This window comes from Phytophthora ramorum, assembly GCF_020800215.1.
Source record: "Phytophthora ramorum isolate Pr-102 chromosome Unknown Phyram_PR-102_s0001, whole genome shotgun sequence".
Classification (NCBI taxonomy): Eukaryota; Oomycota; class Peronosporomycetes; order Peronosporales; family Peronosporaceae; genus Phytophthora; species Phytophthora ramorum.
Window position 1 is genome coordinate 3,783,799 of NW_027150647.1, and position 24,463 is coordinate 3,808,261.

General features: G+C 53.0%; 7 protein-coding genes across 7 annotated transcripts; 3 read left to right on the forward strand and 4 right to left on the reverse strand.

The window, feature by feature from the left end:
* Positions 1-12,873: 12,873 nt before the first annotated feature.
* Positions 12,874-14,567, forward strand: KRP23_907 (uncharacterized protein; the record flags this gene model as incomplete). The annotated part of the gene is made up of 2 exons (XM_067894369.1): positions 12,874-14,282; positions 14,363-14,567. The coding sequence occupies 2 exons, from the start codon at positions 12,874-12,876 to the stop codon at positions 14,565-14,567; spliced, it is 1,614 nt and encodes a 537-aa protein (XP_067751473.1).
* Positions 14,568-14,857: 290 nt separating this feature from the next.
* On the reverse strand, positions 14,858-16,006 carry KRP23_908 (Zinc finger Ran-binding domain-containing protein 2; the record flags this gene model as incomplete). Its single annotated transcript, XM_067894380.1, has 8 exons — positions 14,858-14,937; positions 15,005-15,111; positions 15,184-15,248; positions 15,312-15,375; positions 15,433-15,482; positions 15,574-15,649; positions 15,719-15,871; positions 15,948-16,006. The coding sequence occupies 8 exons, from the start codon at positions 16,004-16,006 to the stop codon at positions 14,858-14,860; spliced, it is 654 nt and encodes a 217-aa protein (XP_067751474.1).
* Positions 16,007-16,079: 73 nt separating this feature from the next.
* On the reverse strand, positions 16,080-17,092 carry KRP23_909 (uncharacterized protein; the record flags this gene model as incomplete). The annotated part of the gene is made up of 3 exons (XM_067894391.1): positions 16,080-16,460; positions 16,546-16,806; positions 16,925-17,092. 3 exons carry the CDS (start codon positions 17,090-17,092, stop codon positions 16,080-16,082), a joined length of 810 nt encoding a protein of 269 aa, XP_067751475.1.
* A 167-nt stretch (positions 17,093-17,259) lies between these two features.
* KRP23_910 (50S ribosomal protein L1) lies at positions 17,260-18,312 on the forward strand (the record flags this gene model as incomplete). Its single annotated transcript, XM_067894402.1, has 4 exons — positions 17,260-17,427; positions 17,505-17,570; positions 17,646-18,155; positions 18,220-18,312. 4 exons carry the CDS (start codon positions 17,260-17,262, stop codon positions 18,310-18,312), a joined length of 837 nt encoding a protein of 278 aa, XP_067751476.1.
* A 156-nt stretch (positions 18,313-18,468) lies between these two features.
* KRP23_911 (Biotin--protein ligase 2) lies at positions 18,469-19,571 on the forward strand (the record flags this gene model as incomplete). The annotated part of the gene is made up of 3 exons (XM_067894413.1): positions 18,469-19,036; positions 19,107-19,194; positions 19,277-19,571. The coding sequence occupies 3 exons, from the start codon at positions 18,469-18,471 to the stop codon at positions 19,569-19,571; spliced, it is 951 nt and encodes a 316-aa protein (XP_067751477.1).
* Positions 19,572-19,682: 111 nt separating this feature from the next.
* Positions 19,683-21,838, reverse strand: KRP23_912 (Katanin p60 ATPase-containing subunit A-like 1; the record flags this gene model as incomplete). The annotated part of the gene is made up of 7 exons (XM_067894425.1): positions 19,683-19,949; positions 20,024-20,133; positions 20,219-20,364; positions 20,437-21,126; positions 21,198-21,340; positions 21,412-21,597; positions 21,659-21,838. The coding sequence occupies 7 exons, from the start codon at positions 21,836-21,838 to the stop codon at positions 19,683-19,685; spliced, it is 1,722 nt and encodes a 573-aa protein (XP_067751478.1).
* A 290-nt stretch (positions 21,839-22,128) lies between these two features.
* On the reverse strand, positions 22,129-23,135 carry KRP23_913 (uncharacterized protein; the record flags this gene model as incomplete). The annotated part of the gene is made up of 2 exons (XM_067894437.1): positions 22,129-23,035; positions 23,116-23,135. 2 exons carry the CDS (start codon positions 23,133-23,135, stop codon positions 22,129-22,131), a joined length of 927 nt encoding a protein of 308 aa, XP_067751479.1.
* Positions 23,136-24,463: the final 1,328 nt, after the last annotated feature.

Below are 24,463 nucleotides of genomic sequence, written 5' to 3' on the forward strand. Positions count from 1 at the left end.
CAGGCAATTATTTTTACCGAATCATTACACAGTGATATCAAAACTATTTATGACGCATCTCCAGCCGCTGCGGCGCACACGGCATCAAGTGAGAGCGAACAGTGAGAGAGGTCGACGTAAGTGCGTCTCGATAATAGTGAAATGCTGTGAAGCACGGGACATGAAAGCCCCGATGGCAGCCTGTGCACCCGAATAAGGCCTCTTCGAGAAGCCTCTTAGTGAGCATAAGTAACATGTGAGTTTCCGCGTTGAGTTGCCTAGCGTTCGGTGTAATGGCGTGCAAGCTCGCATCAGCTCCTGACACTTCGTTCAGTGGCATTGTTGGTGCAGGCTGTACCCGGCGCGCTTTCTCCTGACGTGCGCGCTGTACTGCAGTCAACGTTTCTACTACACGCCGTTTGAATTCACGCAGTGTGGCACGTGATGCGTGAGGTCCTGCAACCTTTTTGAAGACCGCGAAAGCGTTGGTAAGCGCTAAATCTAGCGCCCATGTAAGGACGCTCATTGATAATCACTTCTCTTTTCGTCGAATTGGGTTGGTGCTTCTCAACTGATCCACCCTGTCCACTCCACTCATGAATATGTTGTAGGCCACTATAATGACAGGTACTTCAAAGGTTTTTCGGTGCAATACTCCATCTCTTGTCCAACGTCGCAACGGAGCAAGGCCGTGGCATAGCCAAATGGCTTCTGGAGAATCTCCCTGAAGTATGCGCTGCGACGGCGTTCCAGCGAGATCGTTCGTATAAAAAATGACAGTAAGTTTATCGCGGAATACGACATATCCAGCATTGACTGCAATTGTGATCGGTGGGGCATATTCTGTCTGAAGGTGAGGCGGCAGCTTTTTTTTAACGCGTTTGTGCGCTTCTTGAAATTTCTCCCAGCCCGTTGGCACATCAATAGCTGCAGCCAATTCCCACGACCCGCGTGGAGCATCGTTCATTCGTTCCTTCGTACTATCGAGCTCGGGGCTGATCCACTTACCCTGTAGCGATATTCTGACAGTGCCTAGCATCTTCATCTCGCCATCGGTAAACGCAAGCAACGTTTTGGCCAGGTTGTGCCTCGTATAAAAGTTATCGCACACAAGCAGTCGGCGGCCACTTGGAGCGGGGAAGGTTTTTGTGAGGTGGCCGCACATTGCGACCCACAAGGCGCTGGCATCCTTTCGCTTCATCGGGATGTCGGTCCGCTCTAGTGTCCTAAATAACGCCATGCGAAGCGCTGGAAACACATCGACGTAGAGCTCTGTCGGTACTGTTCACGTCCGATTTCCGGATCCGTTGTCCCAAACCGAGTATGCATACAAACTCTCCCAGCCGACTACGCCGTAAAAGCGGACACCATACTTGTCTGGTGTAGATGGCAGATATGTCTTCGCTCCCGTACGAGCCTTTGTTCGCACAGTGACTTCGTCCAGGCTTATCGCGCCCGCAGGCACTGCAATTGCTGCAAATTTATGCTGCACCTGAGCCAGCAATCGCCGGCTGCGCCACAGTGGATCCTGATCTCGACGCAGGACGGGTACGCTTCCTGGTGCCTGTACCTGAAAGCGCGCTCGAATGGTTTCAAAACGATTTCGAGCCATCGTGTTAGTGAAGTCCGATTGACCGAGGAAAAGCTTCTGAGACCAAAGATCTTTGATCTCAGTGAGCAGAATAATACTCATAGCAAGTTCTAAGCCAATATAAGCATCAATCTCGAGGAGCGTAGCTTCGAGCTTACCCTTCTCCTTGAGCATTTCGTTCGTCCAGCTCTGCAAGGTGTCACGAAATGCTCGGGTGAAAAAGATAGAGAACAATCCTAGCTCACAGCGCTCCTTGTAGGCTAGTTTGACTACCTCATCACGAATATTATGAAGTCCGCTCTCTTGAATTATTCCGCCTACGTACGCGTTTCCAGTCATCCTGCGGTGAGCTACCGGGATCGCTGTCGCAGTGTCACTACCGTACTTGTCTGAGTCCCCCTCTTCTTCTGCATTTGCGGTTACGTTCACACCGCCCTCCTCCTCGTCCACGTCTGAGTCGTCCTCGAACTCCCATTCGCCGTCGTCGTTCAGTAGCACATGTATGTTCATGTCGTTGTGCTGCACTGATATAATAAAGTATAGAGTTATGCTGTGCAGCTTGGGCAGCAAAAAGCGCAACCGCCGAAACCCAAACTATTCTGGTCTTCACGGTACTATGGAAGTTATGGGTCCGCTGCAGACTCCAAGTTACAGGACCGCAGCAGACCTACAAGCCTACTCAATTTGACCGGTATTGAAAGGGTTAAATATTCACCTTTCAAAACGTTATATTATCTTTAAATGATAAAATATTTGATTTGGGAGTGATATCACACGTGGCGAATTGCAGTCTTTGTTTGGGTCAAATGCATGATCAATTTGATCCGACGTTGACCCAAAAAGCGAGTTGCACACGACTTGACCTGCGCAGCGTTTGACCCCAAATACGGATATCAAAAAATAATGTAATCTTAAAAGGCTAAATTAACTGCCACTTGCCCTCCTGTCAACGTGAAGAAATCCTTCAGATTGGAGTACAGACAACGACTAAAAAAGCCGCCGCTGCTGAACGCTATCCGCCATACTATTGTATAACTACAGTATCTGACTGCAAAACACGCCACCGTCAAATCAGGTGATATAATTGGCTATAAAGAGAGTTTGTGTGATCGAAATGCGGATCTTCCAACCTGCGAATGACAGTAATGCACATAACCAGAACCAAAGTTTACAAAATCAAAGCAATTGATTTCTGAGTTAAACTTCAACTGTAGGGTAGCGAGGAATCGCTTTGGCGAAGGCTCTCTTGACGTCTTCTTCGCCCAGCAGCGATCGTTCGCTTGATGCAGATTAAACGCTGGTCGGGGACACGCTCGTCTACAGTGTTGTCCTCGATCAACCACAGCGACTTCATCACCTGCTTCAGCGGTCCCATGACGCCAACGTCTAGTGGCTGGCAGACGGACGTGGAGTTCGGGGGGGGAACAACTCTGGCGTTAGCGTCCTCCAGCACAGCGTTTTGGCCTACCTCGGAGATATGGGCCTCAAAATTGTCGAGCAGCAGTAGCGACGGTGCATCGACCTCGTATTTTAGCAGCTCGCTTGTGTATTTCTTCCACACTGTAGTATCCATCCAAGCATTTTCCTGAACAGCATACACATGCCCTTTCGGGTACTTCTTTAGCTCCTTGGTTTCGATTGAGCCGCCAGGCTTCCCCCGTACGATACACAGTATGGGCAATTTTTTCCTTACGCAAAATATCAGAGTTAATATTCCCAATAGCATACCAAAATACGACGACCCTTACCATCTGCGCGAGCTGTAGTCACTGCCGTCAAACGTGTCGAGTGCTTATTGAGCCCAAGCACCTTTGCAGAATCACGGCGCCCTCTTCCAGCCCACGACCCCTTGGGTGGCATGTCGAAGTCAATGCCCGTTTCGTCTACGTTGAAAATCTCGGATAAATTGTAATCACTGTACTTCTCCCAAAACTTACACGCAAACTCCAAGTGAGTTGCTGCTAATGTTTCAGCATTCTTCTTGGTTGATTGAGGCTTCTGCGGGGTGTACCCATACCTGTAACACGCATTTGCAACACACAATATATGAACGAAATTCTAAATATCATCAAATTGTCATATTACCTTCCGCAAAAGCGCTGACATGCTCGCTCAAGAGCACGAATTCCACTTTGTGGAGAGACTTTGCCGGCCATGTAGTTAGCTAGCCAGTCGGCATGGTTGCTCTTGATGTAGATGATCATATGCTTGGTCGACAGTATCTGAAAAGAACAAAATTCACAGTAAAGGTAAGCTATTTTAAGGTTTAAGTTGAAATTCAAGCCACGCCTCATAATTACCTTCTCAGCACGACGCCGATCTTTCATGTAGTTGATCAGACCGTGACCAAAGGGAAACAGTTCTCGTTTCCCTTGCCCTTTCAGCGTGGGACTGCGCTAGGAGCCTGTAAACTCTCGAATCTTGTCCTTTTGCGTCACTCAATCTCGGATGGTGCGTCTCGACAGCAACTAGATCTAGCGCTTCTCTCTTCATAGTGACCGTGTATGCCTTCTTCGCCTTGGGCATCTTCCGTTTATGAACGGGCATGTCTTCCTTGGTAAAACAAGCGCTGTGGCAGCCAGCCATTATCACGTAAAAACATGCCTTTTAATGTATTTGATTGGCTAAATTTTTATGTGTTGTTTCTTGACACAAGTGGTGTTCCACTCGTTTGTGGCGCTTTTTACTGTCGGGGGGATTTGCCGGTCGTTGTCTGTACCGCTTGCTCTCCTGTCAACGTGAAGAAATCTTTCAGATTGAAGTACAGACAACGACTAAAAAAGCCGGCGCTGCTGAACGCTATCCGCCATACTATTGTATAACTACAGCATCCGACTGAAAAACTCGGCACAAAACATTTAAACATTTTGATTGGATGAAATAGTACTTATTTCTAAAAAATACGATAAAAAGTCCAAGATTGCAAAGAATAGACTGGCTTGTTAGATCACAATCTCCGGGTGGTGAAGAATAGCCTTCTTGAAGTTACGTTTACCACCTCCTCATCTAACGGAGTCGCTCTACTACAATCCGGCCTGTATTATTTTAGTGATGGCGGGAGGTAGCAAAGAGGATTGTAATCGGGAAAGGATTTTATTAGAGGAGAGATACTCATCTATCAAGTTGATATCGTCGAGGGCATCATCCAAAGTTGAAAAGTTCAGCAGGACTGTGCCGCAGCCCTCCTTTGACTCATCCTTTCATTTATCGCGGATTTTAACGCCGTAGACATCATGCTTTGCGATGAACCCATCTGCCAGTTTGTTCGCAAAACCTGCCACCTCTACACTGCGAATGACCATCACCTCCTTTGTGTCCCGCCACGCACGAAGGACCCACCCGCAAACGGTGCCGACGCTCGGCATACGGGAATTGCCAAAACGAGTGTACTTCGCTTGGTCCGACTCCTTCCAGGCATTGATTTCTAGGTAGAGCAAGTCCTTAAAGATCTTGTAGATGGCAATGTCACCTGCCTGTAAGTAGGGTGTTAGGCCGCCCGGCACAACACACATTGCAATTTTCTTGACAGAGCACTTCGCTTTCACAACCTTCGAAATATGAGCTCTCATGCTATCCCATACCAGGCACTTTCCTTCACCATGCACCAGAAATGGAAAAGCAAGGTCTATCCACTTCTTGAGCAGCTGACTGTCCACCCAGACACGAGGTTGGGCAACGTACAGCGGTCCAGGTCTTTCTCAAAACTGGGTGAGGCTTTTTCCCTTCCACACCCAAAGGGGGAGGGGGGGGGAGAGGGGGGGGGGCACCCCCATCAACACTCCAATCTTACGACCGGAAAAGGAGCAACGGCTCGCGTCGGTACGCCATCGCCCACGGTTTCTATCCAACCGATCACCTCCTGCTTGCGCTCAATGCTAACGGGTTGCCTCTTCTGACTCATCATTGGGAATGGCGGGAGAGGTGTCCACCACTGGAGGTGGATGATGCCTGTCTTGAGTGGACAGTGACCTGCGTCGTTGTATTCGGGAGGGGTACTAATTATTAGTGCAAAGTTGTAGGACCCCAGAGGCTGTTATTCAGGTAAGGAATTTTATTCGGGAGGGTCCGTTTAAATCTCCCAGGCATCAATCGTCGCCTATATCGAGGACGCGCCGCCTCCTCGACACCTTTCTCCCGCGCGAACAGGACAGCGACTTGTTTCTCCTTCACTGTGCCGGTGTCGAGGCATGTTGCGGAGTGCAACGATTTAATACAGCAATAGTCGCTGGAGGCGTCACTGAGGATATACTAGGCCAGTAGGTAGCATAACCGACCAGGCGTCGGCGCGTACACGCCAGCTGCTCATGTAGCTGGGGCGTCACATGCACGGAGACGGCACAGGTGTGAGCGTTATCGGCAGCCGCAACGCTCGGTTCGTCTGTAGGCTTGTTCACCGCATACACCATGCACTATATATTGTCAACGCGGGTCTCCACCGTGACGAACACTTGGACCACGCGCTGACACATGGTCAGGAGGACGCTGTAGATCCCCTTGTCCCTGGTGGTCTCAAACCACCTCCCGTGCCCTCCGTCTGCGTGTACCTTGCCTTCTACAGTCTGTATATCCAAAACTGACCCTCAAATTGTCGTTTGTGTTTGTTGCGTAGTTACTTGACTTAAGCTCTTCCCGCTCAAATGGTAACTGAGAGGTGAGGTGAACGATCGCCCACCCAACACTCTCCTAACTACCTTGCCCGTCGCCTAACTACCCTGCCTAAATCGTTCTCCACCGACCTTTCGCCGCACGCCAGCGATCTCTGCGCACTGGATCTTTCCGCTAGCACGTCTTCTCCGCCGTTCATCCGCCTCACTCGCGTCGCCCCGCTCCGCTCTCTGCTTCCTGGACTGCTTTGCTGGCACGTCGTCCCGCCTGGGTTCTCGCCCTGCAACTAGCCTTCCGTCCGCCTGGCAGCACTGGCGTTCGTCCAGCAGTTGCTCGTCCTGCACTTCAACGGCACTCGCCGGTCACTACTTCGGGGCTGTGCTGCCTTCGCCGGCGTGACGCAGTCCACGCCTACTCAGCTTAGCGATCGTTTTGTCTGAGCCAATCATCAATGTAAGTTCTGTGATTGGTTTAAAATGTAAATTACCGGAGTCTATTGGTTAATGATAATAATAATTTTAGTATAGAAGTTGAAGATGTACCACAGTTGCGTGCCGAGTTTTGCGTTGCCAGCTGTTTTAGTCGTTGTCCCTTGTGCGGGCTATTTTTTTCCTCGAAATTGCTTGAAGTATATATCCTCTTGTCTTTTAACTTTATTACAAATGGATGAATATCGTGACTGTATCAACAGAATGAATTATCTTGGTAAGAGTATACATGCAACTTCCAATATAGTCCATTTATGCGGATATTTGCCAATCCAGTCGCTCCTATGTTTCAGCCTAATATTTTGGTGTTTCTGTCGACACAATATGTAGGCACGGCGTTGGCAGTATTTTCACCTAACCTATGATCATTGATGGGCTAGATCATTAGTACGAGCACTAGTTTGCCGCGCATCACTTTGATATCTGCTCTTCTGCAGACAAAAGACGCATACGAACAATGGACCTCGAAGATGTCGCCCCTGCGAACTCTAACAGGGCACATAAGACTGCCATCAGCGCGTACGAGCGTTTTCTGGCATCTGAAGACGTAACCATGGCGTTTTTCGCGGCGAGTCTTCTGGGTGATGCAGACGGATCTGTGTTTATGAATTGATGGACCGCTTTGGCGTATATCCGACCTATGTTGACGGGAGACCGGGGAAATACCTCTCTTAAAACTCAGTAATGAGCTACTATCGGCACGTAAAAAAGTGGCAGCTTGATAGCTTCCGAAGATCCGCCCTGCTATTGAGAAGAAGCTGCTCAATATGGCACAAACGCTGGAGCGTTACTGTTTAAAGCAATCTGGTTGGGTGGGGGGTCAAGAAGGCACCTGCATGCATCAAGGCGGACCCGCGGATTCTATTGGATGGATTTTACTACAATGCAACCTGTTACAAGAACTATCAGGACGCTGCGCTACTAGCGCTAATGTAATACACTTTTGGTCGCGCTTCTTACCTGATCTTTGTTGCCCAGAGTAGTTTGTCCGTGAGAGCTGATCGGGTCGTATTCCTCCAGCTTATTCGTGCCAAACCCTCCGGGGTACAAGACCTTTCTCTCTTTCCGGACAGAGACAGCTGTATTACATGCCCTCTCCACGCAATTCCGATGGCGTCAGTTCTCCATGTCACAGGTGTTGGACCATTCTCAGCTTTTTGATGGCAGCACAGAGAAATTGACACCACCAGCAGATATGAGGCTTGCTGAATCGCTTGCCAACTCTACGGTGAATACAGCGGAGTCTATTGTCTGTGCAGCTGAAGGATCCAAGAAGCCTGAAAGCAACATGAAGATCCATTCATACGTGAACCGTGTTATGAAACATCTGCATCGCAAGCTCGGTGTCGCGCGAAGCTGACCCCAAATCTCACTTCTCACTCATTTAGACAATGAGGCGCCCGACACGCGAACAGTGACCCATCTCTTTGTGCCCAATGGATTTTTGATCGTGGAGCATATCGTGTGCTAGTGTTTCTGTCGCTAACAAAACGGACAAGCGACCGACATCTGCAACTGATCGTTTGGGTATTATGTATATAACTGCGCTAAAATTGTGTGGCTGACAAATGGATGAATATCGCGTGAAGTGGAAGTAGACGCACGGCGTCCCTGCGGACCGCAAGAACCTTGTTATCACAGTATCTCTGGCACAACTTACTGTGTGGAAATAATTGATGCAATGATTATCTGGTACAGACTTCTGGAGCGCTACGACGACCTTGACCGCGCGGTACATTGGGTGACGATTAAAATCCATGCGCATTTCACCCCCGAGGCTGGTTTTGCGAATGAGTCTCCCATTACTACAGATGATATGGTATCAACCTCCTTTGACTACAGGTACTGCACGAGCAGTGGTTTTTGGCTGAGTTCTGTGGTAAGCAACAGGTGAACGAATCCTGCCTGGACAGGATTATTGTCGGTCTGGTTAGGCAGTACCGCAACAAGCATTTCTACCAGCGAACGTGCTCCAGCTTCCAATGCGGGATAAAGGGCTTGCAGAAAACAAACCTACTTAAAAACGACCTCGAAGTAAAAGTGCGTGGTCCAGATAGTCGGCCGTGTCGCCCAATGTCGATAATTTGAAGCTATGATGGGATAGTCACAATGAGTCATAAATTGAGCGTCCTACATGTTGCTACGATGCTCGTTTTCTTTCACTGTTGGTACGAAAAATAGATTCTTAGACGTAACTCGTCAGACAATGGTCAGACGAGATAATTCGTATGACGTTTGAGAGATGGGTATAGAGCGGACTGAGCTACATTTACCGCAACTTGACTCACTTGTGCATGTACGACTAACTCGCTGTTACTTTCGCTTTTTTCTCAATAGTTTTCCAACTGTTACCCAGCTGAGTTGCCCCTATCGTCGCTTTCGCGAGCGCTCAGTAATCTCACCAACGGCGACGCTGTCCACGCACGCTATGAAGGCCTGCGTCACCTCATCGTCGGACTGTCCAAGCTGGAATTGATTTTTAGATGCAGCAGCTTTCTCGAACTTGAGCATTACATAGCGCAGCTGGCAGAATCGCTTTTGTATATTCCGGTCAAGCATATCGCGTCTGTCGAGAAGGCGAAGTGGTGGAACATTATTAGCCTTATCCCCACACATCCAAAGCATCCACACATGACGAATTGAGCAGTCTCGGATAACAAAATCGACAGGAACACAGCGAAATTTGCCACCCAGTAGTGGCACAGCTGACGCTCGTTGTTTTCGGTGGTAATGTCGGCAGTCAGATATGTGAACTAGTAAGCTTGTCCACAATACCAGTGATGCCAGTATCGTTAAGCTAGCTCCTACTGGCTTCATGTAGACAGTCATATGTAACCATCCCCGCACCCTTAGCACGTTTATCAAGCTCCGATGCGATGTCCTGGACAGTGGAAAGACGCATAGTTTCTATTTTTGACAGCGTCCCCACCAAGCTGTCCTTAGCACCCTCATTTCACACAGAATAGAAACGTGAGGGGGGACCCCCGTCGGGCAAATACGTGATTCAGCACGTTCTAATTTGTGTCGCAAGACTTGATAGTAAATCCTCGTCCTGGAAGATGGGGTTTCAAACGCGTGGTGCTGTGGCGAGATCATGGCCTTCAAGTAAGTCGAGTGGTAAACCAGAGAAGCCAGACAGCACTCAGCTATGCATTCAAGCCTTTTGGACAAGGCAGGAAACATCAGCTTTATACGGTTTTTGACCCACTCGTCGCGTTCAGCAAAATGCAGTCATAATCTTGAAAATTTGTACACACAAAAGGAGTACAGGTCGAACACGAGCGGGTCCTTGCCGATCTTCACGGAGCTCTTGCCATTCGCAGCGTCCTTGGCAAGCCTGTGCTTGAGACCCTTGAATTAGTTCGTGAGCTCAGACTCTAACTTCATGTGCGTAGTAACGAAACAGGTTAAACAATCCTTGTTCTGTGCAGAGTAGCTTAACGCAGTGCCATCCTGTCGCTCTAGCGTCACGAGCCAGGTGACAAGGTCTGCTGCACCAAGAGCGTCAAAGTCGAGAGGCACTACGCTGCGATCCTGGGTGACAAGATGCTTAATACGACAGGGCAGCTGCTGCAAGGTCCACGCATTGGTGTCGCCGAATCCCGTTAGAACAGGTTTGGGTATGAGGTACGACTTATTGCGACAGTAAGAGTCCTGGTAAGTGGCTCTTGAGCGCAAGGTGATGGTGTTATCGCGAATTTCACGAACGGTTTGCTTTAGCTTCTCCCAATCATGGCCTTTCATTCTGACTAGACAAGCGGTCTGACTTCTTCTGTGCGAATTGCGATCTGCGGTGGTTGCCGTACAATCAAATAGAAGGAAAGATCGACGGCACAGAAAATGTCAGACGCTGAGTCTAATGCCGGCACCAATGTCGTCCACATTGTTGTACTTATTATGGGGGATGTGATTTCAGGATTTACTCACTGAAAACAAATACTACTCCGTTCCGGATCGATCGCACACCATGTTTGTTCCAAACAATCGCACCAAGCACTGCCTTAATTTTATTATGGGGAGATCCCTACTAAACAGATGGGTCGGAAAACTATTCTGCTGCTTCATCAGAGCAGCGGATCGACAAGGGGAGTCTTCCCTCCCGCTCGAGCTGCGACTTCTTCATATGCCTCGGTTTAAAGTCGTAGTCACCCCGCTGAATGATGCATTTGTCCATAGTTCCCTGTAGGCTGCGGAACGTTGCGTTGATTGTTTCGGGGGGGGGGGGGGGGGGGGGGGGCTCCCAATACGAGTCAGTTATAGCTTCAATCAGCTCGTCCAACGTCCTAGCACTCTTCTGGCGCTGGGTGGCCTGGATAGCCGTGAACAGCCCCAGATCCAAGACATTAAGATCGAGGCTGTTCAGGGGTTGCCATCGAAGGTCTCCCTGCCTGCCACACCGAGCGGCAGCCTCGAGCAAGCTGGGGTCGTTTGGTTTGATATGTGCAGGAGCATTACCGTTGAACAACGATGGTCTCGTTGTCTCCGGGCCAGCGCCCACAGATCGCAGGTAGGACGTGCGTGGTCAACATGCACCGGTAAGTCTCTTTTGTCACCGTAATATCCATTGTCTCCATTGTCCCGACTGGGTAGCGGCGACTCGATCGCTGAGTAGGGACTTTCTTGACGAAGGCCCACACACCGAGCTTCCCATCAAAATGCTGTTGCGGGTGACCATCGAATATAGGCCGCGCGACAGCCCGAAGAACCATCACATGTGTGATGTATCGCTTGCTTTTCACTCGACGAATGGGCGCGACCTCTTCCGGAAGAAGTTGAAACCGACGGGTTGGTTCCGTGATATAATGTTTCGTTGAGGTGCAAGGTGTTGAGCATGTCAACGAACAAAAGCGTGGCCGGATCAACGTAACTTACACTGAACTGCAGTCATGTACGTCGGTTCTCCTCTGTCAGCAATGCTTGTGACGTTGCGGAGCTCGCCCGCCTTTATGCGACGCTTATGGAGGGAGAATTGGGGGAATGCCACAGGCTGACGCAGACGAGCGGACAGTGTTTCGAGCTGCCACAGGAACCCCTCAAAGCCGCTCAAGCTCTTGCTAGAGATCATCAGGGTGACGACCGGTTAGATGCATATGCGGCAGCGCAACATAGATCCCTGTCAGCTCTGCTTCTTCCTTGGTGCGTCTCAACAATCACGACATTGTGCTGGGATGGATGCCGTTGGCGGCAGCAACAGCACTGAGAGCACGAGTGGATAAGACGTTGTCCGAGGCGAGCTGAAGGAGGCCGGTGATGACGCGTTGGCTCTCCGACGGCGTGATGTTCTTGACGCGACGGACAGGAGTCGTTTGCTGGAGCGTGACAGGCGAGGTGGGCATGGTGCTGGGACATGTCTCTTGGGGGGGGGGGGGATCTAAAATGAAAGTGAAGCAATGTCCACCCCGTCCAACTGCAATGGGTCCTGATCGCCACTCAAATGGATGGCCCTGTGCCAATTTGTGGTCGATCTTGGCACCTGTCACACCAATCCAACGGCAGACAGCAGGCGCGTCGTTTTCTACCAATTTGAGTCCTAGTGCTTTAATATTCACCAATAGCGTCTCTCTAACATGCTTTTTGTGCGATTGATCTGGAACGGAGTAGTATGTTACAGGATACTAAAAAAACATAGTACAAAATACCCCAACGACATTGGCTACGTGATCTCGTCCGAGGACCATCTCCAGCACGGCCTGAGCGTGTACTTTATCTCTCCTGACGAGCGGCGGCAGGATGTCTCCATGCTCAAGACGGCCTCGGCCACTCACGGTGATGATGAAAGCAAATTTTTGCCCAATCACAAAAAAGTACTTACACGGCGCCAATTATGGCTAAATCTACTTGAATAGATTAATTCGTCCCTGCCGGAAAGATGTCGCATTTACGATGTCGCAATCACGAACCCCTCGGTACCACTGTTCCACCCAATGCGCATTGTGATTGGTAGAAAGAGGCGGGACAGGGGGATGAGCACTGACTCGTGTTGACCAATCAGCCTCGCACCAGGAAGGGAAACGACCGCGATTGGACGAAATTAGACCTCAGCCGCCGCAGCCAATACTCTTTCAAGACCCCCTCTCTCCCAGCGACAATAGACGACTGGCTCGGCGCCCTCACTTGAGAATCCGCGCTTACGTAAACGCTCCCGCCGGTCGTGACCTGCTCGTAATCAAGCACGCTGCAACTTGCACCAAGCTCTGCCACCGCAAGACCATGGACGCCTTCCACAACCTGCTCCGCGAGGCCACGAACCCGCGCAATGGCGCCGCCGGCTCCTCGCCCCTGCCCACTCCCGGGAGCCTCACGCAGGCGCTGCAGAATGCCGGCGGAGGCCACGGCATGGGCATGACGCCCCCGCAGCTCGGCGGAGCCGTCAGCAACGGCATGGGGATGCCCATGAGCATGAGCATGGCGCTGTCCATGCCCGGCCTGCCGCCCGGAGGCTCCAACGGTCTCGCACCCATCCATGGCGGCCGCATGAACCCGCTCATGGCCGCCAACTCGCAGATGTTCCCGAGCCTCGGCGGAGCTACGTCTATGATGGCCCCTGCCCCCACCACATCCTTGTCTGCCACGGCAGCTGCGCCCACCGCCCCCGCCGCCAAGGAAAAAAAGACCGCCACTAAGAAGCGCAAGGCCCCAAGCTCCAGCGCCGACGCTGAGTCTGGCGAGGACGGACGCAAGCAGCCCGAGGAGTACGAGGACCCCAAGGCCAAGCGACGTGCGCAGATCGCCAAGGCCGCGCGAAAGCACAGACAGCGCCAGAAGGACGAGCTCATCGCGCTGCGAGCCAAGGTGAAGGACTTGAAGGAGCAGATCGAGGTGTTACAGTCGTCCGAGCCGTCTGAGCACAACACGGAGCTCGGATGGAAGCAAGAGGCCGAGCAGCACGCCGAGATCCGCGCGCGCGTGGACCAGGAGAACGAGTTCCTGCGCAAGACGCTCATGGAGCAGATGAAGTTCATTCAGCGCCTGCAAGACTACTTCACCAAGCAGCCGCTGTTGAACATGCCGTCACTGGACATGATCCTCAACTCGTCTTCATCGGCCTCCACCACGCCTGCCGCTCTGTCCAACACAATTTCAGCTGCGCCGTCTGTGCTACAGCTGCAATCCGGAACCTTCCGTGACCGACTCATTGATCTTGCCGCTGAGTCAATGTCTGCCGCGGAGAAGCAGCTCTCGTCCTGCGATACGGCCTTCCGCAACCCGAAGACGTCCACTATGACCTACTTCGGTCTTCAGGTCCAGTACGAGATGGGCAAGAACGAAATGGGTATCTTCTTCCGTCACCACCTGTATGGCTGCAACGCGGGCATGGTGATGAACGACCTGTGGTCGATTATTGGTGACATTACCTTCGAGAAGGGCTTCTCGTTCACGGAGACCGCCGAGGTACTCGAGGAGATTGAGCCCAACACCAAGTACATTCGCCGCGTGGTGAACCTCACCATGTCCAACGACGCCGCGGTGGGTGGAGGCATGATGAAGGAGGAGAGTCTGACAGTGAACCAGAAGCGCGAGAACCCGGATGGCAGCTCGACTATGATCTCGCGGTCCGTGCAGGACGACCCGAGCCACCCCAAGTCAGCTGACTATCTTCGCCGCAATGCCACCACTGCGTACGTAACCTGTTCTTGTCTATCGTGTTGTACGTGTCTGCTGAGGTCTTACCTATGTTGCTTTGTGTTGCATATTACAGAGTGTCATTAAAGAACTTTAGCGATTCGACCGGTCAAGGTTGCCTGCTGTTGTGGTCCGTGAAGGTCGAGCTAGACAAGGACCCGGATGAGCGTGCCAAGAGCTTCAACATCCCGGACATTATCCTGAAAAATCTGTTCGAGGTCGCACCCGTGTTCGTAAAGGGCATTGTGGACCGTGCGCGCGGAACGATTTCTCAGTCCTAAAGTCCGCCTCCGACGGTAGTCCACACAATAAGATGGGACAAAAGTCTACACGTAGGAGGTCCATGTGTACGTTGAGTTTGATGCATGTCTTTCGCATGTTACGCACCACCAGGCATGGGCGGGTAAGAGTAACAAGCAGAGACATTGATTTAAGATTGGAGCAGTGACTCAGCAAAAGGGTAGTAAATTCTACCTGGAGCGCCTGTCACGGAGGCCGCGGTCGCGTCCTCGACTGTTGCTTCGACCACGACTCCGGCTGCGGCGACGCCGATCGCCATCCCGACCCCTCCTCACAGGACTTCGATCGCGTCGATTTCTTTCGCGGTTTGGGCTGCGATGGCGTTGATCACGACTACGACTACGACTGCGTCTGCTGGATGAGTTGCGCGGCTTTGACGTATGTCCTACTGGCGATCGGCTATGCAGCTGCTTCTCACCCTCGTCTCGGTAAATGGTATCGGCTGGAACTGCAATGCTATCGTCTAGCTTCTTCGATACAGGTCCCGTGCTATCGGTAGCACTTTGGGGTGGTTGGTAGATCGCGCTGAAATCAAACAGCCAGCGCAGTCAGAAACCATCATCGTGACGATTTTCGTAAACAATTTCACCACCGCACCTGTACGATTGCTGTAGACGAGCAAGTGCTGCAGCTTCGCGCTCAGCCTTAGATGCTTTCACTTTCTGCAGTAGATACAGCAACTCAGTGAGCTCTTTGTCCAAAATTGTCCTCTGCAAGTCTTGCACCTTCTTCCTCATGCCAAAGTCATCGTAGCCATCGTCGTCAATCTCTGCCTTGGCTGAAGCAGCTCTGCACGTTCAGACACGTGAGCCCTATGATCACACAGCCTCGAACAAATCAACGCACCGCTCCTGGCGTTCATTGAAACCTCCCCCTGCACCGTCACGCTTCTCGTCCTAAATCAGCGACCGGCAACACCACAGCCAGAACCAGAACGTCAGCAACTCGACTCCATCCTCTTCTCTAGCAGCTCTGCAGCCCACGCACCAACCCAGACATTCCTGGCTTGGAGCTCTTGCACATGTTGCACTCGTTGCGTCGCTCCCAATTGACGTTCCCACATCTGCAGCACCCAGAAAGCCAACAATCAGTTCCCCCACCCCATTCACTTGCAGTTCCCAGGCCGTCCTACGTGTTGCACGTCCAGTCTCCAGGCTGGAAAAGTCCCGGCGGCCCTCTGACATCGGCGCTCGTGGGCTTGGGCTTCTCGCCGCCTAAACCTTCGGGGCGAGGTGTCTGGCAGCGATTGCACGTGCTGCGTCGCGCAAAGTTGACATTGGAGCAGCTGCGGGGCACAAGAGGCGGCAATGCGATGAGTGCTATTATAACAGAGTGGGGTGAGGCAAGTGTGCAGGACCCACCCGGGGTTGGGGCAGGCCCAGTCCCCGTCGGACATTTGGAAGCCGCCGCGACCTGCCATCGTGAAAATGAGGACTACGCGGCATTTGAGACTCAGATCTGATTCCAGGACAAAACTTCAAATTTGCTGCAATCTACTCGGCGGCGTCGCTGACAGTTGTTGTCGTGGTGTCTGCCTCCGACGTGGACTCTTTTGCAGCAACAGCCTCTTCTTGAGCGAGTTGAAACAGGAAAACCGCCGTCTCGAACGCCAGTTGCCGATCCTGTGCTGTTTGAGCGATCACGAGCCGCTCGAAAGTTTGCTGCAATTCTACGAGGCGGTGGTTGGCGAACTTGTGCCTGATGCTCGCGAGCTGTGACGCGTCTAGCCTCTGGAAGTGGTAGATCGAGTAGTCCTTCATCGCCTTGAGTTGGCGTGACGAGGTGCGCACGCCCTGCGCAGCACCAGGCGACATCTCCTGTAGCGCCGCCTCCACGGACAGCAGCACTTCGTCCAGCGCCGTCTCGAAGAACTCCTGTTCGCGAAGTACAGTAATTACAAGAGTTAGCAGTCTTCTCCTGGTCTCCAGGCTGGAGACTCCAGCCAAGTATCACACGCACCTTTAGCTCGTCGCCGTCCATCCTTTCCAGTAGCTCGAAAGCGCCGTTCGCGCTGCTGAACGCGAACGCCCCAGCCATCGGACTTGCATCGTCGTCGTCCTCGAGCTCCGTCAGCAGCGCCAAGCTCTCGTCCAGCATCATTTCGATGTCCAGCACGATCTCCTCGATATCATCTTCTTCGCTTGTCGTTGTTTCAATCTCGTATTGCTTGAGGACCTTCTCGACCTTGAGACTCTTCGCCGTCTCTGCGACCGCCACCTCCTACATAGCAGCAAAGTGACCGTCAGTATACCTACCAATTATATCAATCCAGTTCCTAGTCATGACTGCACTACAAACAGTGAGCGCCGCAGTCGCTCTGATCGTTCCAAGGTCTCACCTCTTCGTCAACGTCGAGATTGAGCGCAGCATGCGATGGCGCCAATGCAAATCCGGGGCCCACACCAGCGCAAAAAGGTCCGTTGAGGCTGCTGCAGAAGGCCGCTCGCTCAGCAGCGATGGAGACAGCAGCGCAGGCCGCCGCGAGGATCGGCGCCGTGAGCTTCATTATCAGCAGTCGAGAAGTGGAATTTCCACTGAACACGTTGCATTGTGTTCGAGCGACATTGAAACAACATACTTATGTACGATTAGTGTGTCACATTCGTGCAACATCACGGCAGCGTTGCCGAGACCATCAATCATAGCCGCACGCTCTGCACGCCAAGCTCCGACATGACCATGCGCGTGCTGCTCTCCAGCTCGAGCGCCGCCAAGATCCACGTCGCGCGTGCCTCCTCATGGTGGGTACGCGCGTCGTCTACGCTCGATGCCCCTAGCGCTGCCCCCACGCGCTCGCCCACGGCTCTGGGCCTCGTGCCCCGCCGTTCCAACCTCCCGGAGGTGCGACTGCTGCTGTCTTCTTGCATTTACGAGAGTTTTGGACTGATATTGTAGATATGTTTTTACTGTATTTGCAGTCTGCCATTGATGTTCAAACGGCCGTGACCAACTGCAAGGCCCAGAACCCGCGCAAGTTCGACGAGGTGAGCAACTACTCTTACTTCTCTAACGAACTGGCGGACGGGTGGCTAATGTCTGTGTGGTGGGCGCTGTTGCAGACTATTGACCTGGCCATTCAGTTGGGCGTGGACCCGCGCAAGCCGAATCAGAGCGTGCGTGGTGTGGTGAGCCTCCCGAACGGCACGGGCAAGCAGGTGCGCATCGCAGTGTTCGCTCGAGGCCCCAAGGCCGAAGAGGCCAAGGCTGCCGGCGCCACCATTGTTGGCGCCGAGGATCTCGTGGAACTGGTGCAGAGCGGAAAGCTGGAGTTCGACCGCTGCATTGCAACGCCGGACGTGATGCCGCTGGTGGGTCGCGTGGCCCGAATCCTTGGCCCGCGTGGCCTGATGCCCAACCCGAAGCTGGGTACGGTTACGCAGGAGGTCGGCGACGCCATTGCGGCGGCCCGTGGCGGTCAGGTCGAGTTCCGCGCGGAGAAGAAGGGTATTATCCACGCTGGCGTGGGCAAGATGAGCTTCTCGGAGGAGGCCCTGCTGGAGAATGTGCGGGCCTTCATGGTTGCACTCAGTGACGCGAAGCCCGAGGGCGCCAAGGGCAAGTACATTAAGGTAAGACCACTTGTTGTTTCCATTCCGGTGGGGTGGAAATGCTAACCCTGTTACGTTGCCGTAGGCTGCTCACCTGAGCTCCTCGATGGGCCCTAGCTACAATTTGGACATCAAGTACCTGGATCCGGCCTCAGCGTCTTTCATGCGCTTCGAGTAAGATCAAGCCTGTCGCGTCCTGCTTTTAGAAGAGATAGTGCTGTCGCCCATACCTGAGCAGCAGCAACAGGATGTAATGAAGACGTTTACCGTTGCTAATTCACCTTTTTTTTGCTCGTCCCAAATCTGCGGTCCTCAAATCCGATCTAATCGGCACATGCTCGCGAAGCAAATGACGGAAGAACTGCGCTACTACGCGCGCTCGGAGCGCCACCTGCAGGCGCTGCAGACGTGGCTGGAAGGCGCCAAGCCCACGTACCCTTCGGCCGTGACTGCTGCCGGCTCGGACGTGGTGTCCGGCAAGCTGTTCCCGCTGCTGCAGACGCAGGAGCTAGGCGGCGTCGTGCTCTTCGGCCCCACGCTGGGCTCGACGCAGACGCTGCTGCGCGAGACGCTCAGGCCCGCGGCGCCGGCGGGGCTTTTGTGCTACACGGAACTGCAGTCGAGCGGCAAGGGCCGGGGGGCCAACACGTGGTCGTCGCCCGAGGGCTGCCTCACCTTCTCGTTCCAGAGCTGCTTCGTGGACGGCGCCACGCTGCCCTTTGTGCAGTACCTCGTGTCGCTGGCTATCGTCAAGGCGGTGGAAGCGGTGCACACCGCTGTGCCAGGCAGTGCGGGACCCGTGCGAATCAAGTGGCCCAATGACATCTACGCCAGCCAGGTCAAGATCGGAGGAATCCTGTGCCAGTCCGAGTACCGCGACGGCAAGTTCAGCGTCACGACGGGTGTGTGAGTTATTGGTACCTGGGGGTGAAAGGATGAGGATGACACGTTGTTTTGCGTTGCTGTTGCTAGGCATTGGCATCAACATATCGAACCGGTCGCCGACGATCTGTCTGCAGGACATCTTGAGCACGGAAGAGCACCCTTGCACCGTCACAAAGTGCGTAATTGCGTCGTTCTCCTCGCTGTTTGCTGTTGCCAATTGTTGACGACCTATACGATCTCTGTTACTTGGTGTATAGGGAGGAGTTCTTGGCGGCGTTCTGCAATGTGTACGAGCCCATGGAGAAGCTGTTTCTCCAAAAAGGCTTTGAGCCATTCATGGCCGATTACCTGGCGCGGTGGTTGCACTCCGACCAAGTGGTGCAGGTCGCGAGCGGTGAAGACGCAAGTGGAAAGAAGGTGCCCGCTGTGATCAAGGGGCTTACCAGCACGGGATGCCTTCTGGCACAGGGTGACGATGGCTCGCGCCTCGAGTTGTACCCGGACGGAAACTCGTTTGACTTCCTGTCGGGCTTGTTGAAGCGCAAATTGTAAAGCGAAACAGCAATCAGACTAACGAGATTGTAAGACGTGCATGTGCGTTGTATAGGATCCTATTTCCTGGCACGTAGCAATCGGGGTCGCTAATTCATGCAAACGCAGTGTTCATTTGGATCCAAATTCCTCTTCCCACTTGACAAATCGCTCCAACTGGTCCTGTCCAACAGACTTTGACACGTTCTCAAGTGCTGTCTGAAAGTCGTTCCACGTGATTTCCAAGGCATTTTTCTCATGAGCTTGCAATTCCTCATCGGATGCACCTTCCTGCTGCTTGCGATGTAGTTCCTTCAGGACCTCGGGCGTGTACAGACGCTTGACCGGCATCATCTTGGCTGTGTCACAAAGCCCACAAATATCGTCACCGCTGTAGCCCTGTTCAACGGGGAAGCAAACAGCAAGGTGTGTTAGTACTTATTTAGCATCTGGATGTGAGTCTGCAAGCACACCTCAGTCGATGCAACGAGTTTATCAAAATCCACATCGGTTGCTACGTCCACTTTCTCCAGGTTAAGCTTGAAAAGCTGGTGCCGCCCTGGGGGTTCCGGTAGTGGGATATCTGCAAGTGCACATTTACGGAGAAATCAGCAGTTTGAGGATTTGACATCACAGGCAAGCCAATGGCATGTCCAAAGTATACGTACAGACTCGCTTTGAAAGTCGACGGCGCATTGCTTCGTCCAGCTCCCAGGGTAAGTTTGTCGCCGCAAGCACCATTACACGATTTCCAGGATCCGCTGGATCTCCCGAGGACACGCCGTTAATTTGGACTAACAACTCGGTTTTCACCCTGCAGTAAAGAATGGGGTAAGTTGTTAGAGTAAATTTGACAACCAAAAGATACGTCACTCAGACAACTGACCGACGGCTAGACTCATGCTCCTGTGCACCGCCGCGGGCCCCCGCGATAGCATCAATCTCGTCCATGAAAATGATCGATGGTGAGTAATATCGCGCCATATCGAAGAGAATTCGCACCATGCGTTCGGACTCGCCACGATACTTCGATGCAAGTGTCGAAGCCGATACGTTGAAAAACGTCGACTTGCAGACATTTGCCACGGCCTTTGCTAGCAGCGTCTTTCCTGTACCCGGTGGGCCGAACATCAGTACTCCGTTACACGGCTTCAACAGACCATCTTTGAAAAGATGGGGTGCGATCTGTGGTAACATCACTGCTTCTTGCAGCAATTGCTTCGTGTGCTCTAGCCCAGCAATTTGCTCGAAGCTGATTGCTGCCGCAGAGTCTACGATATCGCGCTCGATCATCTCAATTAGCTCAAGGTCTACCCAGCCTTCTTCCTTGGCCTTTTCCGAGTATTTTGGTTTCTCACTTCCGCCACCACCACGTTCTCGAGCCCGTTCATTGTCTTTTCTGGCAGCCTTCAGTCCGCCATCCTTGCTTTGCCTAGCCGGGGATGCGCTCGTTGGAGGTTTGGATCCACCTCGACGAGGTGCTTGCCGTCGCTGGTCATCTCCAGGGGTACGTCGCCCAGAAGGTACTGCTCCTCTACCTCCTGCTGAGCCGCCCGTTGATTTCCTAGCAACACGACTTCACAAATGAGACAGATTAACAGTATAGTTAGCTCGCTGTTGCTCAGAACAGAGCAATAAGCCGCGTACTTGTTGCGCGGATTATTGTTATTGCTGTTGTTGTCATTAGCCCACGACGGTGCTGCGCGGGCAGCCCCACCCCCACGGAAACGATTCGGGGCCTTTTCCGGCGACGGAGGCGCCCACACATCAGGGTCGTTGGAGTCCTCGACCTAATCACACAAATGATGGGCTTCACAGTCAGCGACGAAAGCAACAACGAGCAGCGCGTATTCGACATTACGCTGGGGTCGGGTCGTCTTGGATCGGGGGGTGCACAGATCTCCCAACGTGGAGAAGCTGCGACCTCTTGTCGTGGCACTTGTGGGTGGATTCGAGCGACAGCTGCCCCCGGAGGGGCTTTGAACGCCTGCGTGAGCTCGACGTAGTCCGTGATGAGACTCAGCTCGTTCTCCAATTCGATCTGCATCTGCAAAGGACAATAGTTAGCGACCACAAGAGCACATAGAAACCATTTACAACATCCGTACTTGCAGCCATGGCTGACGCTCGGACATTTTGGTCATTCGACGGATGAATTGGCTCAGCGTCCGCAGCGTCGTCTGGTAAAGTGCCAAGCCCTTCTCGTACTGCGCTTCCAGACACAGCTCCCTTGCACGAGTCACTGCCTCGCCCATTTCGCGGATATCCTGCAGCTGCATGCTTGCCATCGCTTGATCCCACCGAATAGCCGCTGTGTGTGGGCTTGAGCAGGCGCCCGTCGCGAAATAAACTGCAGACAGTGTTCACAGTTTGTTTATTTATTGATTGATTCTTGACTGCCGCGTGCTTGCTCGAGGAGCTGCACGCATACGCGCTGCAGGGACCCGCTTTGTCCTTGCGATTTTGCGTCCCATGGCGCTTCCTACGACACCATTGCCTCCGTCGTAAAGTGATCGTTGTCCGGGTCAAGGATGCCCCACGACGCGGATCGCACATCTACATACACCCACAGGAAGTTCTAGCGCTCGAGCGTGGCGTGCTCGATCAGGTCACTGAGATCAAATGCTTGCTGCGTGTAGAACTCGGTGGACGTGGTCTTTATATGCAATAGCTCCTCCTCCAAGGACGAGAGCAGCAGCACGAGCTTCTCGTAGTCTCCCTGGCAGTGCATGTGCAGGGCGTGCATGATCCGCTCGCGCGTTTTGGCGCGATCCCGCGGCAGCAGCTCCTGGCGCCACTGTGACGAGACGCGGCGTGCGAGTCGAGGTCGTTTCGTAGCGACATCCATTTGCTCCTGAGGCGAAGAAGGAGGCGTTCGGCGCTTGTGAGAGCTGGGTGGGTTGACATTCGTTGTCGGATCCGGCGACAAGAGTGTGTGTATACGCCACGATGAGGTCGTCGGAGGCGTCGGGACGAGTCGACTAGTCGAGGCGGTCGTGTGTCTAGGACTCGCGGTAGGGTCCAGCCGTTCGTTCGGAGGGCTCTCTTCCCACACGGAGCGCGGCGACGTCACGTTGACTGGCAGGCGGGGCGAGCCGCACTTGCTCGACCGGCTGAGAAACGCCAGAAGCGGCGACGCCAGCGCAGGCTTATCCTCTGTGAAACTGCTGCTATCAGCTCTGGGTCGTTCCTGTTCCGGATGCTGCAGAGTCCCCGTCGGGTGCATCGCGCTGGCGGCGGCCTCGAGCGACATGACGGGGCGAGGGTTTCCAGGTAGCTGCTGCCGACGCCGCAGCAGCTCGCGTTGGTCCAGCAGCGGCAGTTGCTTGTCTGCGTGGCTCGCGAGCAGCCCCAACAGGCCGTCGGCCGCGCGTTCATTGGCGCTCGCGGCGAACATGGCGCGACTAGGCCGCAGCTGGGGTATCCGCGGGGCGTCCCTGTCGTCTCTCGGCTCAGGTCCGCGCTCGCGGCGCTCCACACCGCTGCTGTGGGGCATTGACACAGAGATGCAGACATAATGAGGCGGCCCACATAGAGAGCAAGGAAGACCAGGAAGAAGACGTACCGGTGCGGCGCCTGCTGCATAACTTGCGAATAAGGATTTTGCAGCTCGGAAAAGGTCGGAAAAAGTGTCCGGTCGAGAAGAGAACAAAAAAGCGAAAGACAAGCGAGACAAAATTCGAACCCAGAAACTGGCCGCTCCAATTCCCGGGTTTACTGACGCCACATATCTAGCTGTTCCTGTTGGAATACAAAAATGTAATTGTGCAAGAATTGCAGATCCGGTCATGTCTGTAAATCCCAGTACCTTCATTTTCGAACAGGTTGGTTCCAGGAAAATTATTCGCGAGCTGTTTATTTGTGCACACTAACAAACTATCTTACGAAGCTCGTTTAGCAAGCGTACATTTGTGTGCCGCATCCGTTCGCACGGCAACGTGAACAGCATATCGGCGAGGAAACAGCCGCCCGTGCGGAATCGCTGCAACGCACCGAAGTTCCGCCCTCGCTGAAGCTTTTTATTATTATTGCTTGTCAAGTACCGACTTCCTCGGCTTATAATGGACACCTACACATAAGAGCGACCAATCATGTTGCAGTGTTTGCACCCTCGGCTTATAAGATCTGCAACAATGATTTCAATACAAACGTACTAGTATTGGTACCGGTATGTCGGTAAGACCAACTCGGTATTGCCGTTCTTGTGGGCCATATCGTCACGGCTCCGACCACTCCGACCAGCTAATCCGACTATCGCAAAAATTTATATCGCACCAGGTTGTGGAGGTTTCGTAAAAATACATCCTCTCAAATGATTGGCTCATTAATAGGTGGCAGATGTAATTACGCCTCATAAATGAGTGGCGCACGTGCAATTTTGCTGCACCATTTTGCCATGCGAGCTCAGTGCTCGATTGACCACCCGGCGCGGTGAATTGAGGGGGCATCGGCCACCTTAGAGGGTTGTCGTGACCACGAAGATCTGTGGACCACCGTTAATTACCCGTCGAGCACTCCAGACGAGTACCCCTGTGATGTTGTTGCCTAACCCCTACCGATGTAGCTCAATGGAAGAGCTCCCGAAAGGGAAGAAGGTGGTGCGATTCCACCCATCGGTAAAGTTTCTATACTCGAATGACTGCTGCAGAGCTAACATCAATGCAATCACCAACTACAAGGACGCGTGAAAAGGAATCGTATTGCGTTACGGGAGCAACTTGAGTGTGCCTTGTTGATGGATAGGTGCAGGGTCTACAATTCTATCGCTGGCAAGACGCTGATGATAGGCGTTGATGAGGTCGTTGAGGCTTCCCTCGCGATGGAGCTGCCGAAGCGCCTTGGGTACAACGTTGGATCCCTTTGACAGTACGCTAGGTACGCAGTGACATTGCTTGACGCTAACTCTCCGAGAT